The 22,084-nt window shown below is 41.3% G+C and overlaps 1 protein-coding gene across 1 annotated transcript in view; it reads left to right on the forward strand.

Moving 5' to 3' along the window:
- Nucleotides 1-17,545: 17,545 nt before the first annotated feature.
- SAMD12 (sterile alpha motif domain containing 12) overlaps nucleotides 17,546-22,084 on the forward strand; it is a 272,160-nt gene continuing 267,621 nt past the window's right edge. Inside the window, exons 1-2 of the mRNA XM_075550542.1 lie at nucleotides 17,546-17,588; nucleotides 18,960-19,142. Coding sequence (XP_075406657.1) covers nucleotides 17,546-17,588; nucleotides 18,960-19,142 — 226 coding nt within the window. The remainder of the gene's footprint in view (nucleotides 17,589-18,959; nucleotides 19,143-22,084) is intronic.

Genomic DNA, 22,084 nt, shown 5'->3' on the forward strand with positions numbered 1-22,084 from the left:
TTCTGATACCTTCTGTATTCCCTGTGCCAAATTTCTCATGTTTGTCCCAATTCCCTCATTGAAGGCCCTAATAATTTTGGGTTTTACCTTGAAGTCTGTGATCCACCTTGAGTTTATTCTTGTGTGTGGAGTGAGATAAGGGTCTTGCTTTATTTTCTGCAGGTAGATATTGTTCTTCTTCCAGCACCCCTTGTTGAAGAGGGTATCCGCTTCCCATTTGATATATTTTGGTCCCCTATCGAAGATCAGTTGTCCGTATGCTGATGATTTTATTTCTGGGTTTTCAGTTCTTTTCCACTGGTCTCAGTATCTGTTATTATACCAACACCATGCTGTTTTGACCACTGTGGCTGTATAATATCTTCTAAAGTCAGGTAGAGCAAGCCTTCCCACTCTGTCCTTCTTGAGAAGTTCTCTGCTAATTCTGGACTTCTTCTTTCTCCATATGAAGTTGGTAATCAGTTTTTCCATTTCCTTGAAGAAAAATGAGGGTAATTTTATCAGGATTGCATTAAACTTATTTAGTGCCTTGGGCAGAACTGACATAGTTACTGTTTTGAGTCTTCCAGTCCACAAACATGGGCTATTCTTCCATCTGTTGTGTTCACTCTTGGTTTCTTCTAATAGTGTTCTCTAATTTTCCTCATACAAATCTTTCACTTTTGTGGTCAAAGATATCTCTAGATATTTCCATTTGTGCTTGGTTATTGTGAAGGGTACCACCATTTTGATCTCTTCTTCTGTGGTCTTATCTGATGTCTATACCAGTCCAAAACAGTTCTGTTTGTTGATCTTGTATCCTGCCACCCGGCCATATTCCTCTATTGCTTCCAGTACTCCCCTTGTGGAGCTTTTGGGATTTTCCATATATAAAATCATGTCATCTGCAAATAACCATAGTTCCACCTCTTCTTTCCCCAGATGAATACCTTTGATGTCTTTTCTTTGCCTTATGCTATGAGCTGAAACCTGCAGTATGATATTAAATAAGAGTGGGGACAAGGGGCATCCTTGTCTGGTCCCCTTTTTCAGTGGGAGTCTGTTCGTCTTTTCTCCATTGATCACCACGTTGACTCTTAGTTTTTCACATATAGCTTGTATTATATTGAGGAAATTTTCTCCTATTCCTATCTTCTTGAATGTCTTAAATAGGAATTGGTGTTGGATATTGCTGAATTTTTTTCCACATCTATCAATATTATCATGTGTTTTTTATACTTTTTCATGTCCATGTGGTGAATTATACAAATGGTCTTTTGTATGTTGAACCATCCCTGCATCCCTGGTATAAATCCCACTTGCTTATGGTGAGTTATTTGTTTTATATACTTTTGTATTTGATTGACCAGTATTTTGCTAAGGATTTTTGCATCAATGTTCTTTAGGGATATTGGCCTGTAGTTCTTGATTCTTGTGGGATCTTTGCCTGTCTTTGGTATCAGTGTTATATTAGCTTCTTAGAAAGAGCTCAGGAGTTTTCCATCTTGTTCTATGTTCTGGAAGAGTTTGTGGAGAGGTGGTGTCAGTTCTTCCCTGAATGTTTCATAGAATTCTCCTGTAAAGCCATGTGGTCCAGAGGATTTTTTGTTGATAATCCTTTGATTAACTTGTATATATTTTTTTCAATTGCTATGAGTCGGTTGAGATTCTTGACATCCATCAGGATAGTCTAAGAAAGGCTTGTTTTTCCAAGAATTTGTCCATGCCTTTCAAGTTGTTAAATTCATTGGAGTACAGTCCTTTGTAGTACTGTGTATATCCTTGTGATTTCATTAGTCTGTTGTAATGTCCCCTCTTTCATCTCTCATCCATGCTATTGATATCTGTTCCTTCCTTCTTTGGTTAAGTTTGCCAGCATTCTGTCAATTCTATTTATCTTTTCAAAGAACCAACTTTTAGCAGAATTAATTTTTTTCATAGTTTTCTTATTTTCCCTCTCCTTAATTTCAGTCCTGATTTTATTTCCTCTAGTTCTCTAATGTTCCCCCCCTCCCCACTACCATGACCCCAATTCTACCTTACAAGTCTAGCTAGACCAGATCATGTACATAGGTACACATAAGAGCTAGAAACACAGGAAATCCAGAACTGATAAACACCTCAGGACCAATATTGAGAGTAGACATACCAGGAAGGGAAGGGGAAGGTGGGAGGAAGAAAAGGGGAACCTATCACAATGATCTACCTATAACACCTTCCCAGTGGGATGGACAAGAGAAAAGTGGGTAAAGGGAGACATGGATCAGTGTAAGACATGAAATAATAATAACTTATAAGTTATCAAGGGTTCATGAGGAAGGGAGGGTGGGGCAGGAAGGGGAAAAATAAGGAGCTGATACCAAGGGCTCAAGTAGAAAGAAAATGTCTTGAAAATGATGATGGCAATAAATGTACAAATGTGCTCGACACAATGGATGGATGGATGGATTGTGATAAGAGTTGTACAAGTCCCCAATAAAATGATTATTAAAAAATGAATTGTAGCTTTCAGTGTGGATTACAAATCAATGTAAAGAAAATTGAACCAGAGGTTACATCATGATAAATTGAAAGGAGGCTGAAGTTGTCAAGGATTTTGTCTTACTTATCCATTATCAATGCTCATGAAAATAGCAGTTAAGAAAACAAAAGACATGTTGCATTAGGTAAATCTACTGCACAAGACCTCTTTTGAGTACTGAAAAACCTGTATGTTAGTTTGAAGACTAAGGTGGGCCTGACCCAAGACACGGTATTTTCAATCACCTCACATGCATATGAAAGATAAAGAGGACCAAAGAAGAATAGAATTAATGCATGTTAATTATGGTGTTGGCCAAAAATATAGAAATCACCAAAAGAACAAACAAATCTGTCTTGGAAAAGGTAGAGCCAGAATGTTCCTTCCTTAGAGGCAAGGATTATAAGACGTATCCACCTTTGGGGCATGTTGTCAGGAGAGACCAGTCTCTGGTAAAAGATATCATGCTTGGTAAAGCAAAGGGGCAGCAAAAAACAGGAAGGTCTTCAACAAGGTGAATTGACACGGGGTCTGCAACAAGGGACTGATACATGAAAATGATGGTAGGAACGGTGCAGAACTGGACGGTGGTTTTGGCTCTATTGTGCATACACTCATTTTGAGTCAGAGCTGACTGGATGGCAGCCAGCAACACCATGTAGGGGCACTGTCAATTGGAATCAACTCCACAGCATCTAACAACAACTCTTCTGGTGTAGTGCATTGCTTGGTGGGCTGCTAGCTACAAGGTAAGCAGTTCAAAGCCACTAGTTTGATCTTAGGGAGAAAGATGAGACTTTCTGCTCCCATAATGATTTGCCACCTTAGAAACCCACAGAGGCAGTTCTACTCTGTACTCTGTCCATAGTGTCTCTATCAGGCTGAATTGACTTGATGACCTTGAGTTTTTCTGATTTTGTTTTTGCTTTATTTTTTATGCTTATGCAATAACTGGGGGGGCACTATAATTGATTGGCTATCACTTTTCCTTGATCTGTGTTAGTTTTTAGTTTACAAATTTTACTGCCCTTTTTTCTGAACACGAGTGAAGTTTGTGACAAATTTTGTAACTATAGAAAGATAGAAAATTTTTTAAAATTCCAGTTTTAGTTTTAGTACCCCGAAAAAATACTATCAATATTCTTGGAGAGTATGTGTCTGTGTGTATGTGTGTGTGTGTGGGGGGGGCTGTAATAGAGAGGGGAAGGGTAGAGAGAGAGAGAGATTTGGGTGGACATTCACAGAACAAATTGGTTTTCTGCTTTATAGTTCACACATATTTTTCTCTGTAACATTGATTGTAATCCCCACCATGTCACAGTGCTCTCCCCACGTTCTTCCTGTATTTATTCCATTCATCCTCCTTCCCTATCCTTTTCACTTTCTGAACTTTATCCCTGAGCTAATACTGCCCTTTAGATAGCATATGGTGGATTTTCTAATAAGTGTATACCTCCCTGGCGTGATGGTCCACCTTATAGACAGATCTATGATTTAGCTGAATTCACCGGGTGGATTTGAAGGGTGTGGAAGATCATAGTCTTTTAATCCTCTGATTTTTTATGTGTCTCTCAATGGCATTAGTATTATATTTATAGCTGCAGCTTTATCAGTTGCTTTTCAAACATATATTTTTTTGGTTTTTTCCATCCTCCTATTCTTTGATAACCTAATTTTTAATAACTGTATAATTCACTCTACTCCAAGTATGCTTTGATGATTTTAATCATTTACATCTTGAGAAAATGATTTTAGAATGTTTACACACAAACCCAAATCTTTATTTTCTTCTCTGGACATTTACTCATAGTCCCAATGAACTCAAATATTTCGTCAAAAATTATTTTTATAACAGGAATTTACAGATGGTACACTGTTGGACGATGTTTTGTTCTATTGTCCGTATAGTCCTTCCTTATAAGTCAGAATTTCCTCAAAAGCACTAACAACACATAACACAAACTGTTTGAACATCCAGCGTTGGGACTAGTGGTCCAAAACGTACCCAACATCATTACCAGGAGTCCTATCTTCATGGACGCAGACAGCCGCATCTCACCCCTTCAGGGCAGCTGGGGAATTTGATTTACAGTCTCAGAAACCCGATACAGGGCTGCTGTGTGTCAGAATTGACTAGATGGCGATATATTTGGCTTGGGGCTTTTATGTGCTATATTCTATTCTAAACTTAGTAATTATTAGCTTATTTTCCCTGGCTACTGACTATAAGGTTGGCAGTTCAAGCCCACCAGCCACTCAGCTGAAGAAAGATGAGGCTGTCTGCTTCAGTGAAATTTTACAGTCTCAGAAATCTTATCTAGGGTCACCATGATTTGGAATTGACACATTGACAGCTGCTTTAAGTATCTGGTTTTGGTTGAGCTAGAATTGACTCGATGTTAGTGAGGTTGGTTTGGTGTTAATGGGTGTGTACTGTTTTAATTTATAAACATGAAAACTGAGACAGCAAGGTTAAATAGCTTTCTCCAAGCCACAAAGCAAGTATGTGGCACAGCTGGGACTTAAACACCAGCAAATGCCCGAACGCGAGCCCAAGATGGCTCTTTGCAAATTTTATAGGCCTTTTAAGGAATATTGTAAAATTCAATAAAAATCATGCACATGTATATTCTACATGTGGGAGAATAAACGTCACTTTATAATCACTAGTACAAAACGAATGTTTTCCAACTCTGTGCCTAATTGGCATTTACTCAGGAGCCCTGGTGGCGCAGTAAGTCTAGTGATAGGCTGCTAAGGAGAGGTCCAATGTAGGAACATGCAGGCCACTCTCTGGGAAATGGAGCAGTCTCCTTCAAAGATTTATAACCTTAGGAACCCAAAGGAGCAGTTCTATTCTGTTCTACAGGGTTGCTAAGAATCTTAATTGGCCAGTCTAGACAACAGTGGATTTTACTAAGCCTTTTTATTCTGACTTATCTTACTCATTGAGAAACTAGTACTTTGGACATAATTGAAGCTCAACACATATGTGTTTGTTGGTTGATTAATTGATGAATTGAGAAATGAAGAGAAATCAGTAAGTGTTGATCCAAGCTACTTGAATATGACTGAAAAGAAAAAACAACCCCCAAGTTCACTGCCATCGAGTCAATGCCAAAGAAACCCCATAGGACAGGGCAGAACTGCCCCTGTGAGTTTCTGAGACTGTCACTCTTTATAGGAGTATAAAGCCCCATCTTTCCCCCTTTACCCCCAACACAGCTGGTAGTTTCAAACTAGAGACCGTAGGGATCACAGCCCGGTGTGTAGCCACTAAATCAAGCCACCAGGGCTCTGAATATGACTAACAAGCCTGAAAAGACAGCAGGACCCCCTGAGCTGTTAAATAATCTATGGATATTGATAATGTAGACAGATAAACCCTTAGCAGCCATTCTGCTCAATGCGTTTATCAATTAAACCAAGACCCAAGTGGAGATATGTTTAGCATTTTTGAGAATCAAAGGATCAAAAAAAAACAAACACAACAACCTCACTGTCATCAAGTCCACTCTGAATCACAATGACCCTATAAGACAGAGTAGTATAGCCCTTTTGGGATACCAAGACTTAAATCTTTATGGAAGTAGACAGCCTCATCTTTCTCCCGTAGAGTGGCTGATGGATTTGATACCCTTACCAGCTAACTGCATAGTTCACCACCTCTCAAAACAAAATTCACACTCACTGCCATAGATTTTATGCTGACTCACAGCGACCCCCTATGGGTTTCTGAAACTAAGTGTTTTCCGGAATAGAAAGCCCAGTCTTTCTCTCTTAGAGCTGCTGGTGGTTTTGAACTACCAACAAGGAGGATCACAACACAATGCAAAACTACGCCACCAGGGCTCCTCTCCCTAGCCCAACTATCCAGTCATGAACTAAAGGACACCTAAATGTCATTGTAGTTTCAAAGGCTAGACTTGGCTGTGAGATTTGTCTTGTGTGAATGTATTGAGAGGAATTCTGGTGGTAAAACAGGTAAGCTCACAGCTGCTGGCCAAATGATCGGCAGTTACGACCTACACAGCAGCTCTGAGGGAGAGAATATAAGGATACCTGTTCCCATCAAGATTACAACCTAGAAAAATCCTATTGGAAAGTTGGCTCTGTCACATTGGTTCCTATGAGTTGAAAATCAATTTAAAATCAATTGCATTGAACTAGCTAAGCACATGCTTCTGAGCATGGTTAGACTACTAATTCAGGGAAGGGAGAATTGTTTGCATATGGTAATATGTTTAATGATCCTTTTTTTTAAGCAGGAAATGCAATGTCTATATCTGTACTAGTCATTTCACTGTCATGGAAATGTTTTCATTTTTGCTTATACTTACTATAACTGATCCTAAGCTGTGCTTCTGAACATTCTGAGTTTGAATAGAACACACGGATGCTCATTTATTTTGTCTTTCTGGGACTTCTCTTGTAAGTCCATTTTGAAATGTGGCTAGTCTAGTTCCACTTTTAATCAAGTGTTCTTTAAAATGAAAGATTATTTTCCTTTGCAGAGGCTATTAACTCAGCTTTTCAACTACAGCAGGACTTCTCCTTGTATGTCCATGGGAAAATAGATCCTTTTGTAGACACATTTTTCTTCTTGAAAGGAAATACTCCTGGAGCTAAAATACTATAGCCAAAGAAGCCCCAAGCCCATTGTTGTTGAGTAGACTCACGCTTTTGTTGACCCTGAAGGACAGAGACATAGAGGACATAGAGGCTCCAAAACTGTAATGTTTATCGGGGTTAAAAAAAAATGTCTAATCGCTCTTCCACAGAGAGCTAGGATATTCCAACCGCAGACCTTTAGTGACCCAGCTGAGTACTTAACTACCATACCACGATTTGGGGGCACAAAATAGACCCCTATTCTCAAATCTAATTTAATGAAAACATTTATTAAGTCTTAAGCAGAACAAAGACAAAGACACATCATCAGAATGAGAGAGAACATTGTCATGATCATAAGGGTGTCCAAGGGTTTATAGAGAATCAAGGCTTACACAGGACAGGAGAGGACAAAAGGCATTGTCACAGAAGCATGATTGGTTGCAGAAGAGTACGGCACAGTGAGAGGAGGGGCTGCAGAAGCAAGAACAGAACCCTGACTGAGGTACATATATTGTGTTAGACAAAAGAGCATAAAAGATTGCTCCAGGGCCTTCTAACCAAGGCATTCAGGGCATGACTCATGGCTGCTACATGACCATATCAGGCCAGGCTCCCACAAGGACAGGCTCCCGCAAGGACACACCTAGGCAAGTCCTAGGTGAGGCTGCCCCTCCCTGGGATGACTAGCTGGGCTCATGGAGATAATCCATTTTCCAATGCATGCTGCCTGAGGGCAAGGCTGCTTACATGCCTGGTTATTTCATGGCCTGTAAGTCCATCAGATGCATAGTGACCCGATAGGACAGGGCAGAACTGCCCCTGTGAGTGTCTGTTATCTTTTACGGGAACAGAAAGTCCCACTTTCTCTGAAGCAGCGACTGGTGGTTTTGAACTGCTTACATTACGGTTAGCTGCAAATGGATTTGGGGCTTTCATGTTATCCATAATACTGACTCGTAGCAGCCCTGTAGGACAGAGTAGAACTGCACCTGTGAGTTGTCAAGACTGTAATTGTTTATGGGAACAGAAAGCCCCATCTTTCTCCCATGGAGCAGTTGGTGGTTTTGAACTGCGGATTTAAATATTGCAGCCCAACACATAACCACTACAACATAGATTTGTGCAAACTGGGTGCTCAAAGTTTAAGCTCTAATATACCACCAAGGGTTCCCTCAAACTCTATGCTATAATTATGCTTTTCAGCTGTTAAGAAAAGTGTAATTACAGAAGAGTTCACCTTTTAAAAAATTAAAAGGTACAGGCAGTTTCTTCAATATACAATATTGAAGAGCTCACAAGAATTGCATAATAAATGTCTCACTGCCATTGATTTGATTCCAACTCACAACTGCTCCAGTGGGTTTCCAAGACTGTGACTCTTTACGGAGTAGAAAGCCTCATCTTTCTCCTGTGAAACTACTGGTGGTTTCAACCAGATGGCTTTGCAGTTAGCAGACCAACACATGACCTTCTATGCCAACAGCGTTCTGTAAAATATATCTTAGATGGTCGTAGATGAATTAGCATGCAGTATGTCTTACTGAGTATCTTAGTGATGCGGCAACAGAAATACCACAAGTGAGTTAAAGAGGAGAAATTAATTTTCTCACAGTTGTGGAAGCTAAGTGTCCCATTTAAGGTCTTAACCCTGTCCATTTCTTCCTTGTCGATAGCAATGGCATCCTTGGTTCTGGGAATACCTCCATGCCTGCTGCCCACCATGCATGCATATCTCTGGATCTATTCTGCTTTTTTAGAACTCAGTAGTGATTAAGTTCAGGGCACACTCTACATTGATATGGACTCATTAACATAACAAAGGAGACTTATCTGAACAGGACAACATATACAGGTATATGGATAAGGATTCCAACAAGCATTTTCTTTTTTTTAATAAATCATTTTATTGGGGGCTCGTACAACTCTTATAACAAGCCATACATCAATTGTATCAATCGCAATTGTACATGCGCTGTCATTATCATTTCCAAAATGTTTTCTTTCTACATGAGTCCTTGGTATCAGCTCCTCTTTTTCCCCCTCCCTCCTTGTGAACCATTGATAATTTATAAATTATTTTTATTTTCATATTTTACACCATCTGCTGTCTCCCTTCACCTATGTTTCTGTTTGTTCGTTCCCCCAGGGATATGGATGGGGGTTGTACATTGATCATTACAATCAGTTCCTCTTTCTCCCCCCACCTTCCCCTACCCTCATGGTATCTCTATTCCCATTACTGTTCCTGAGGGATTTAATTGGTCTGGATTCCATATGTTTAGAGTTCTTATTTGTATCAGTGTACATGCTCCAGTTTAGCTCAATTTGTAAGGTGGAACTGGGTCATGAGAGTGGGGAGGGGGGAGGAAGTAGTAAAGAACTAGAGAAATGTTGTGCGTTTTTCTTTGGTGCTATACTGCACTCTGGCTAACTAGTCCATTCTTTGTGACCTTTCTGTGAGGAGATGTCCAATTGTCTACAGATGGGCTTTGGGTCTCCACTCCAGCACCCCTCGTTCACATGAAAATGGTTGTTTGTTTTGGATCTTCTGATACCTGATGCTGTTGACACCTTGTGATCACAGGGGTTGGTGTGCTTCTCCTACGTGGGTTCTGTTGCCTCCCTGCTAGACGGCTGCTTATTTATCTCCAAGCCTTTATGACCCCAGACACTTTTAATATATCTTGTAATAGCCGAGCACCGTCAGCTTTCTTCACCACATTAGCTTGTGTACCCATTTTGTCTTCACTGATCTTGTCTGGGAAGGTGAGCATAACAAAAAGCCAGGTTATTAGAACATAATGTTCTTGCATGGAGGGAGATCTTGGGTAGAGGCCCAATGTATGTCTGCTACCTAATTCTTAACCTCTAAATATATGTACATAGACCTATATCTCTAGCATTATATATTAATATATTTGCATATGGACATGCCTATGTTTATAACTCTATAGATGTCCTTTGCCTCCTAGTTCTTTCCTCTATTTCCTTTTACTTTCCTCCTGTCCCACTGTCATGTTCAACCTTCATTCAGCTCTTTGTACTTCCTCTCAGCTACATCACCCCTGACAAACCCCATCAGGCATTCTATAACCTCCTCGCCATCAATTTTAGATTTCTTGTTGTTCCCTTATCCCTGGGTCTGACCAACACACATTTTCTGTGGACCACAATTCAATCCATAACACCAAGACAAGAGCCAATTTTGTAGCTAAGGCTTTCCTTCCTGGAATAGCAGTCTCGGCCTGCTTTGTTATGTCTTCTGGGCACACGGTTGCCTGGTCTTGGCATGAGGAACTCCATTTTGAATCCAACACCTCCATCTTAGCTCTCAAACTCACCCCTTGCTTCCCTTCCCCTCCCTCAGTGAACACCCTTCTCGGAATAATGAGTGTGGTCAGCACGGAATGTGCTCAGAACACCAGGTATCCCAGGCAGCCCGCCAGCTGCACCTGCTAACAATAGGAACCCCCCACCCCTCTGCCTTCTCTCCGGCATATAAAAATTTCACCTCGGCACCTGTAGGGTGTGGCCTCAATAGCTCAATACCCTGAGTTGCTGAACCTGCCCACAAGCTTCTCAGTAAAGCCTGCTTCTAAAACATTGCTAATTGGATCGTTGGTTCTGTTTCGCACCCCAATAAACCTTACAACAGTAAATGTCCCACAGAACCAAAATCTTGCAGCACGTTAAAGATCATGCAGCTAAACACAGTTAGCCTTTCAAAACCACTAGCCACTTCACAGGAGACCCATGAGGCTCAGCTCCCATGAAGAAACCCTAAGGGGCAGTTCTACTTTGCCTTGGGGTTGCTATCAATCTGGAATGACTAGGGGAGAGTAGGTTTGGTTTTTGGTTTATCATGTTGATTTGGTGTCCCAACATTATGTCTTTGTTCCTCTTAGACAAGGGCATCCCAAACTGCCCCAATACATAAATATTCAACTAAAAAAAACCCCAAAAACACACAAACACCTTACTGCCATCAAGTCAACCCTGCCTCATATTAACCCTTTGTGGATTTCCAAGACTGTGGCTGTTACGAGAGCAGAAAGTCCAGTCTGAGGAGCTGTTGGTGGTTTTGAACTGCCAACCATGCAAATGGCAGCCCAACAAGTAACGACTATGCCACCAGGACTCCTTTCCTGAACAGTAGACACTAGGAATAGATGGGAACAGTAGAAATAAAAACGTGAGACCAAGTAGCCAATGCACAAATTCATTTGCTGTGCATACAAATCTATAGTTTTTACCATGATTTCGGAAGAATGGTATCCCCCAATTTTCCTGGAGAGTCAGTGCTGGAAACCGAGATGTTTCTGCCCTTTAAATCTAATCGAAGTCTTTTCCTCTTGCTGTTTATCGGGTTTAAAAGAGCCTTCTATACCCTGTGGAAGCTCAGTTGGTGGTGGCATTATAGATCACCAAGGTCCACGGGGGACATTGAGGTGACAGGAGTGAGAAGAGAGGATTGGATTCTTACAACTCAGAAGCAGGTTTTAAATGTCTACACGTCTCAAGTAACAGGCGGTGATTCAGATCACCTGAGGAGAGGGTGCTCAGAGATTTGGTTTCTTTGGCAAGGGAGTCGGGGAGGGAGCTTACTAATTTGCTGTGCTAGTCATAAGGTTTTCAGTGGCTAATCACATTGAAATGGATTACTTCCGTTGTTAACCTGGAACCTCCAAAAAAACCTATCCACCATGAGTCACGATGCTGATATCTGAAATACTGGTGCCATAGCTTCCAGTATCACAACGATGCATATGCCACCACAGGCTGACAAACTGATACACAAGTGGTGGAATTCTGGGAGGATCGGAATTCATCAAAAATGAGGTGAAATGCATATCCCTCTATCTCCTAGGTCTTATGGAATGGAAGTGGATTCTCATTGGTCATTTTGAATTGGGCAATCATGTGGCTTACTATGCTGGAAAAAACAAAATGAAGAGGGATAGCATTACATTCATCTTCAAAAAGAACATCTCAAGAACTCTCTTAAAGCATAATACTGTCTGTGATGGTTTAATATCAACGTGCCTACAAGTTGTGGGATGACATCAAGAACAGCATTCAACAAAATGCAGAAATAATGGAACAATAGCATTCATATCGCATGCAAGTAAAATTTTACTAAAGATAATTTTTAAAATAAAATAAACTTGCTGCAATACATCAACTGGGAGCTTCCAGAAATTCAAGCTGGGTCTGGAAGAGAAAGTGAAACAGAGCTGTCATTGCTGACCTCATATGTAACTTGGCTGAAAGTAGAGAAATCCAAAAAGATATTCATTTGTGTTTTAGCGACTGCACAAAGGCATTCAACTATGTGGGTCATAACAAACTACAAATAACATTTGAAAGATTAGGAATTCCAAAACATTTCATTGTGCCCATGCAGAAACTGTACATAAACCAAGAGGCAGTTGTTTGAAAAGAACAAGGGGATGTGGTGTAGTTTAAGATCAGAAAAGGTTCACTAACCTGTGATCTTCCTGCATTCAGCATCATTGTCTGGCTGCGTAAGTCTAAAGAGGAATTTATGGACTAGTGTTGATATATGGAGTAATATCAGATTTATGGCCTTGATCTGGACTGGGCTGGGGTGTTTTCTTAATGTACAATTGCTCTTTGATATAGTTATCTCTTACACATAAAAAAATCAGAAAATGATTGCATCAGGGTGGGATCCTTTCACCAAACTTATTCCATTTGTATGCTGAGAAAATAACCCAAGAACCTGGGCTGCATGAAGGACTGTATGAAGGACTGGACTGAATAAAGCTTCCGGGTTCAAGGAGCCCCATTAGCAAACCTGTGATATGCTGATGACACCATCTTGCCTGCTGAACGCCAAGACTATTTGAAGCACTGATGAAAGACCAAACACGCCAGCCTTCAGCTTTCTTCACAACTCAATATAAAGGAAATCAACATCCTCACAGCTAAACAAGTCGACAAAATCATGATAAATGGAGAAAAGATTATTAAAGTAGTCTAAAATTTCATTTTACGTAGATCCACAATCAACGCTAAAGGAAGCAGCAGTCGAGAATTCAAATAGTGTTGGCAAAGGATACTGCCAGTACCGTGGACTTACATCAACCAAAGAGGTTTGTCTTGTTGGTAGTACAACGAGAATGCTCCTAAGAATCGGGGCCGGTGAGACTTCATTTCATGTACTTTGGAAAGTTATTGGGAGAGACCTGTCCAAGTTCCTGGGAGAGACCTGTCCCTGGAAAAGGACATTTAATTTCATAATAGAGAGGGTGCATGAAAAGAGAAATATCTGCAAGGGGATGGATTGACACAGTCGGGCCGTGTTCCGTTCTATTGTGCATAGACAGGGGCACTTGGAGTCTTGCCTGATCAAGGGCACCCAAGGCAAACAACAACAGCTGTGCCATTCGAACAACCAAGCCTCTGAACTTCGCCTTTCTCACATGACAACCGAGTCAAGATAGACTTCCTCCAGCGTTCCTTTGGCCTCTCAGATGGAAACTCCACTGCCCTGTGGATTTCTCACAGTATCGCTTTATACAAGATCAAAGGCATTAAACGGGGGTATAAATGGCAGACACAGTTCAGGGAGCTGGAGTTGAGTGAGGAGGGACGCCAAAGGCAAAAGATATAGGCGTTTCAATAGCATCTGAGAGATAAAGATTCTCCAAATAGTCCCCATCCTCAGAAACATTTATCTGCACCATATCAAGCTATTTCCTGTGCTCCAGTTGAACTTCCCCTTCTCGGTTTTTAATAATAAAGAAACCCGCACATTAATTTTTAAAAACGGGAAATGATAGGGCAAAGACTCCATAAACAGCTGAAATGTTAATCACACAAAGTCTCCCAAAGCAATTTTCACTCTGGGCTCTTTATGGTTATGCATGACAATAAGAAATTTCATCAGGACGCTGGCCTAGGATGGGCTGCGAGGCAAACAATACCTAAGGCACCACGGATCACTTCTGGATTCTTAGAGAAGGGATCCACGGACTGAATGTTCCAGAAAGGTCTTTGGCATAAATGCAAGGGGAGTGGTTGAGGAACTCACTTAACCTCACTGCCATCAAGTCAATTCTGGTGCCTGAGGACTTTACCGGACAGGGTAGGACCGTCCCTGAGGATTTCCGAGATGTTAACTGTTTACATGAGTACTCAGCCTCATCCATCTCCCATGGAATAGCTGATAGTTTCCAATGTCTGCCCCTGTCGTTAACAGGCCCGTGATAAAGGAAGGAGAGGGGGTAATCGATCCATGTTGACAATCTATGAGGTACTGTCTATATATTTTCTTGATTGACTTCCACAAGAACTCAGGAAGGAATATGATTTTGATATTTTCATACTCATTTTACAGATGAGGAAAATCAGTATTGGGAGAGGACCAGTCATTTCCTTGAAGACATGGGACCATATAACATATTCATTTTCTATTGCTGCATTTTTGGGCAATCTTATCCAGCACAACTTTACCCACTTAAAACAACCTCAGTTTATTATCTCCCAGTGTCCTCATGCAGAAATCCAGATACAGGTAAGCTGGTCCTCTGCTCAGGGTCTTACCTGGCTGAAATCAAAGTGTAGGCCGTTGTTGTGATTTTCGTTGGTCATCTTTGAAGCTCATGGATTGTAAGTGAAATTCAATTCCTGTACTCAGTGGACAGAGATCCCTGATTTTAGGCAGGGCATGCTCCCAATTTGTAGAGGTTGACCATAGCTCCTTATCCTGTGTTTTATAAGCAGTTCATAGATGGCTGTTGGGTTTCTTCCAGATAAATGAGAGACATTGTTTCTCTGAAGCTTCATTTTCTTTAACATCTTATCTCATTAGTTCCAAAACACCTAGAATAAGCTCCCCTTTGGTGATTCCAAAGGACTTTGGTTAGCAATCTCATCAGAGAGGCAAAATCCCATCATATTCCCAGGTTCCACCCATACTCAAGGGAAGAGGAATCTACAGGGAGGGATCTCTGGAGGTCATCTGGGAGTTTGGCCTATCATGTACAAACAGCATTTGGCAGTGCGGAGGCATGAAATCAGGTCTCCTTGCTCCCGAAATCCTTAATTTTTTTTTTTTTTTTTGGCAAGCGGTGTTATTTACCCATTTCAGTCCACCTGGTTTGAAGCAAGAGCCTAGAGAATTACCACCCTTGGCAACCAGACTGAGACTCAGAAGAGGCAGGTAAAAACTATCCTGAGATGACTGAGGAAAGGTCAGAGTGAGCGACAGGGAGAGTGCCTCCGGTTTCTTGTCAAGGGACATCTCTGAAGGGGATCATTCCATGTTTCTTTAAAATAAAAATCATTCCCTGTTGTGAAGGTCTCGGGCTACCACAAGAACCCTTTCCCTGTTATCAGTAGCCAATGTCCTTATATGCCAGCCCCTCCTAAAACTCTTGCTTTTCTCTGCTCATCCATCTTGCCACCTTGCAGAGTACCTGCCAGGAGCAAAAATCACTGCGAGCCACTGGGGAGGCACAGAGGAAAAGACAAGGCCCTGCTTTCAGAGTTTAAATGCAAGGATGTGAATAAAGATAAAAGAGAGGCTATCGTGGAGGGCGTTGTCATTTGGAGATAGCGTTGGAGAGGATGGAGCCATGTCCTCCTGGAGAGGTGTGAGGAGGGTCTGTGGTGTTCGATCCAACCCTGAAAGGAGGGAAAGGTGTTGACATGCATTAGGTAGGAAGAGTGGAGGATTAGGTGTCCCTCAGCTGTACAAACATGAGAAGACTTGGTTACTTCAGCAATTTGAAACCACCTGCCACCTCCACAGGAGATTGGAGGGGCTTTCTATTCCTGTCAAGAATTCCATGCTATTATCTCCACAGTTCTGTGAATAATCTAGAGGAGAAAACAACAGGACCAATGGTTGAGGAGGACATGGGAGAGAGGGACATGGGGGAATAGGAAATGGTGTTAACAAACACAGGGTCAAGGGAACAACAAGTGATTGAAATCGGTGGTGAGGAGGGTGTAGCAGGCCTGGTAGGGCATGACCAAGGGTAATGTAACCAAGAGGAATTACTGAAACCCAAATGAAGGCTGAGCATCATAGTGGGACAAGAGGAAAGTAAAAGGAAATAGAGGAAAGAGCTAGGAGGCAAAGGACATTTATAGAGGTCGAAATAACGGCAGGTGCATATGTAAATATATTTATATATGAGGATGGGGAAATAGATCTATGTGCATATATTTATAGGTTTAGTATTAAGGTAGCAGATGGACATTGGGCCTCCACTCAAGTACTCCCTCAATTCAAGAACATTTAGTTCTAATAAACTGGCATTCCATGATGCTCACCTTCCCAACATGATCGCTGAAGAAAAATGTGTGCATAAGCAAATGTAGTGAAGAAAGCTGATGATGCCCGGCTATCAAAAATATAACATCTGGGGTCTCAAAGGCTTGAAGGTGAACAAGCAGCCATCTAGCTCAGAAGCAACAAAGCCCACATTGAAGGAGCACACCAGCCTGTGTGATCACGAGGTGTTGAAGGGATCAGGTATCAGGGACCAAAGAACAAAAAAATCAAACTATTGTGAATGATGGGAAGTACAGATTAGGGACCCAAGACCCATCTGTAGGCACTGGACATTCCCTAACAGAAAGGTCATGGGGTGGAGAAAAGCCAGTCAGGGTGCAGTGTAGCAACGATGAAACATACAACTTTCCTCTAGTTCCTAAATGCTTCCTCCTACCCCACTATCATGATCCCAATTCTACCTTACAAATCTGGCTAGACCATAGGATGTACACTGGTACAGATAGGAACTGGAAACACAGGGACTCCAGGACAGATGATCCTTTCAGGACCAGTGGGGAGATTAGTGATACCGGGAGGGTGGAGGCAGGGTGTTATAGAAAGGGGGAATGGATTACATGGATTTACATATAATCTCCTCCCTGGGTGATAACGACAGAAAAGTGGATGAAAGGAGATGTCAGACAGTGTAAGATATGACAAAATTATAATAATTTATAAATTATTAAGGGTTCATGAGGGAGGGGGAGTGGGGAGGGAGGGGGAAAATGAGGAGCTGATGTCAGGAGCTTGCTAATTAAATAAAATACATGGCAGCATCATGCAAATGAAGCCATGTAAATAAGGTATATGGAACAGTAATGTCGACAGACTGATTAGTTTTGCTATCCGAGATTGCTTCGAATGAGTCTTCTCATGGTTTAAAAATGGACTCTCCCTACCACCCAGGAAGGAGAGGCAGCAATGGAGTGCATTTGTGAACCCAGGATTCCGATGCTGAACCTCCTAGACCCAGGAGACAGAGTTGTGCCACTGGAGATGGCAAGAGATGATGTACAGTGGTGGCGGATAGACAGAAGACCCAAGGGTCTGGCAGAAGTAATGCAATGACTGTCCAGGCCTCCGTTGCAAGAACTGTATGCACTCAGTAAAGAGGCTTGCCGATGGAGTGCAATGCCGCCAAGCACCCACATCAGGAGGCGCTAGGTAACTAACTTGCGCACACACACTCTGGCTTCTAGTTATTCTCCTGGTCTTGGCTTAGATCGTGGTATTCCTGGGAAGCCTTCATCATCTCCAAAGCTCGGGCTTAAAATGCCCTGTCCTGAGTGCTGCCAGCAAAGTCTCTGGATTCCTCAGCAGGAGGTTTGTCAGCATGGACTTGTCATTGTCTCCGTGAGCGTTGTGAGAAGTATGATACGGTGAAGTGAAGGAATTGCGCCTACCTATTGACTCCTCCATCTTGATTGCTCACCAGTTACTTATGAGGTGTTCGATAACGATTTGTTGGATAAATAAATCAAATGCATAGAAATGATCTGTTGTACATGCAAGCCAAAAGAAAATTTAAAATAACAGATCAGATACAAACCCAATCCTTCAAGTCTTCCAGAGCCTGATGTCTCCACAGGGGCATCTGATAGAAGACTTTGCAGGAAGTTCAACAGACAGACAGACAGATTGATGGTAGGTAGGTAGGTAGGTAGGTAGGTAGGTAGGTAGGTAGGTAGACAGACAGACAGACAGACAGATATAGAGCATGAGCAAGTCCTGTAGGCACAATGATTAAAATCTTGTTTACAAATGGAAAGGTTGGTAGGGAGTTCATAACCACAGGCTGGTCTGTGAGAGAAAGAGTCTAGAAATCTGCTTCTGTAAAGTTTACAGCCAAGGAAACCCCCTGGGCAGTTCTACTCTGCTCTATAAGGTCACTCTGAGTTATAATCAACACAATAATGATAACACACACAACAATAGTATTTCCTAATCGTTGGGTATGGTAGTGCTTATATGCAGAGCATGGAAGAGAGAGACGCTTCTTAGAATAAGTATTCAGAACCCTAATCTTCTTTTGGAGTCACAGTCAAGAAGTCAGGACTGCTTTTTGTAGTTGATCAGGCCTGGAGTTCATGTATATCAGCCAGGGGAGACTAGGTTTTACTGTGGCAACAAATAATCACCAAAATTATAGTGACCTACAACAGTATACTTCTTGCCTACAATACGTGTCTATTAACTTCTCTAAATCTTCATCACTTCAAGACAGGCTGAGAGAACAGCCCTTATCTCCAACATACCTGTGTTTATCAAAAGCACAACAAATCTTAAAATCTTTAGCTTAGAAGTGTCATGGGTCACTTCCATTCGTGTTTCTTTGACCAACGTGCATACAGGAAGCTACTCATGACTTCAACAGGAGAGGGATATAAAATCCCACACAAGAAGGGGTTCTGAAAGGCAGCGGGGGTGGGGGGGTGAAGCTTTTGCCACCCAGTACTATAATCCACCATGCTAGGGGGTCATCTGCCCTGCAGGCCTCTTTTTGGCCCACGTGGAATTTACCTTTTCATTTTTCAGAATTCAAGTTTTACAAGACTGCCCAACTAGAGGTAAGATTATATGATAGGGTGGGTGCTAGAAGACATAGAAAGAAAGAACCAGAATGTTCAAGTTCCAAAGGCTCTGAAAGCTCAAGTTCTCCTAATACTATATTCAAGAAATTCAATAACCTGTACCGAGAAGGTGATGGAGATCTCCAAGGTGAGCCAGAGAGTCAAAATCTACTACCCACTCCCTGATCTCAGCCCATAGGACGATCCTCCGATTGCCACTCAAGATTGTCCAGTTTAACGTCCCGGAGTCAGACTTAGGGTTTACACAGCATGTTCAGCCTTCGGTCCTCAAACCTGGTTTACAGGCTCCCTAAGAGCACCCTCACGGCTCCCAGACTACAATGAGTTACAATGGGAGTTTTCTCAGACTGTTTCTCCTTGCTCTGTTGAGAGAGGCTGTGATTATGCTTAGTTCTTTGCTGGTTTTCTAGCTTGGTACTGACATAGTGAGAACATGTACAATAAAAACGTCTATGGGGCTTTGTTTCCTTTTGTATAAATTCATTGTCTGCCATCTAGAAGGCCATGTCTTGGTGATTTATCCAAATTAGTCCACTTAGGATGTAGTGCCTTGCACATCAGAAATATCTTTGCTTTGGCCAAATACCACTGGTTATGTCATGCCACTTAAACTTAGCTTCTATCTCTATTTCAAAGTTTAAGAAAAAGCAAAAAACCCTCTCCGATTCTTAATCCGTCCTCATCCAAAAGCCTCTCTATCCTAATTTCTTTCATGCTTCTTGATTACATCGTGAACTCAAGTCCTTCATCATCATTTTCTTTCCCATTGTCAAGCTGTCTGAGTCAACTGTGTCATCTGATGATGCCTTCACCTGTGAATTGGTTGAATCTCAGAGATGGCAGAAAAAGGAATGGAACAGAGCATGATCTCTAATTTATAAAATGTGATTTATTTTGACTTCTGTCCTTACTTTTTAATATGAGGTTGGTAATGTTTCCTGGCTTTCTATATTCTTCAATTTTCTACATTAAAAAGAATGATGAATGCATAGTCCATTGCTCCCAAATCCTTAAGAAAAAGATGTATGAATATAAAAGCACAGTATTAGCATGTTGTTTACTCCCTGAGTGCGAGTCCATTATTTTCCTATCTTTTGTTTTCTGATGTTGATATATGAAGGTTTGCATTTCTTTCTTCTAATATATTCACAGAACAGATGCATTCATCATCACATAGAAGTATAGGGTTTAGGGCTAAGAACTAGGCAAATGGTAGCTATGCGAAGAGTTGGAGGAGAGAGAAAGATTGCCTAGCCTGAAATAAATATTTACTACCTGCTTAGAGGTTAGGAAGTACATGCAGGGTGGGGGGGGGGAGGGCAGGCAGGGGGGCGGTCCTTGACATTTTCAGGATTCAGGTTCTAAAATGTTGTGTGATTCTCTCCCCTCCAGCCTGGATTTTAGATGCTGACTCTAGCAAAGGATGCATAGAAATAGTTTATGTGGCTTATATTTAACAGCTCCTCAGACTAGGAAATTGATGAGTGAATTCACCTTCTAATGATTTGTTGTGCTGCATTTTGTACACACACATATATAACTCTGACGGAGGTTTTCCTGAGGGCCCCTCCACATAAATAAACTAAATGATGTCAAGTCAGACAAGCGGAATTCTTCAAAGAAGGACAACTTGGCATACAGAAATCAGCCATGGGGAAGCATATTGGAACTACCCACCTGGCTGTGTCGGCAATGGTGGACGACCAGGCTAGTCTCTGGGAAACCTGGAAAACAGGTCATTTGACTGGGAATTTTTCTGAAAGGTATCACCAATGCATAGAAGCTTGGCTAGGGTAGGACAAGGGAGTCAGAAGTGTGGTCAAGCGGTCTAGGTGCTTCACGTACTCCACAAGTTCATTTCCACAGCTGAGCTTGGCGTGATTTCTCTCTTGACCATGATGAGAGCCTGACCTTCCCTTTGCTTAAAAACAGCTGAGAGGACATTAATTTTACTGTTAAATATCACATGGATAAACTCACAGTATCTTTTATGTTTTCATTATTCCCTGGCATATAAAAGTGATACATGCTCACTGTAAAAATATTGGAAAATGACAAAAGTATTTTCCAAGAAGAGAAATTGCTCATAATTTTATTACTCAGACATAAATTTCTAACACTGTTACAATTTGGCCTTCTAACATTTTGTGCTAGAAATGTCTCCATCTATATCCCCCTATCTGCACATCTACACACACACACACACACACACACACATACACACTCACACTCACACACCATGTAAGTATGATATCCTCTATCACTTACTGACACATTTCTTCTCTACACTTTGTTTTTTATTTATATTACCTAATTCAATATTTTATTTAATACATCAGGCTCTTAAGTTTGAAATTAAATATGGCTCAAGCAACACAAACTAGCACAATCGCACAAGTTATGCCTATTTTACAGGAGCAGCCCAATACCATTTATACATAGTTAAGCAAATCTAGACACAACCTCTTTGTTAGACAGTTGTAAAACAGATGCATTGATCATCAGGGTGTACAATTGTAAAAGCCATACAAAGTGGTGTTTTCAAGTGAACTGGTTACCTAAAACAAACAAACAAAATCACTAAATATTAATAAAAGATTAGTAAAATAGATTTAACATTGTCATGTAAATAAATAATATTCTAATCCAATAGCAGAACCATTTTTTTAAGTTTTACATTTATGGTTTTACATACAACTAAATGAAGGCACTAGTAACCTAAAAAAACACACCTGATAGGTTTCTGGTGTATAAAATAATGCCAGCTTCACAGGGATCGTTGGTGATGTAAATTGTTTAGTACCTTATCTGACACAAAAGATACTTGGTAAATGTTGGCTACCACTGTCTTAGGAGCACTGAGAGTTGGGTGGCCATAGTCTTGCCTTTCCTGGGGAGGACCCTAGTTTGAGTCCCAACCCTGGTAGCTCGAGCACAACCACCCCCGTATATCAGGAAATTTTGCATTTTGCAATGATGCTGAATACGTATCGGTGGAGCTTCCAGATTAAGATGGTCTAGAACCAAGATCTGGAGATGTGCTTCCAAACATCAGTCAACATTCCCGTC

The sequence above is a fragment of the Tenrec ecaudatus genome, chromosome 5 (genome assembly GCF_050624435.1).
Source record: "Tenrec ecaudatus isolate mTenEca1 chromosome 5, mTenEca1.hap1, whole genome shotgun sequence".
NCBI lineage: Eukaryota > Metazoa > Chordata > Mammalia > Afrosoricida > Tenrecidae > Tenrec > Tenrec ecaudatus.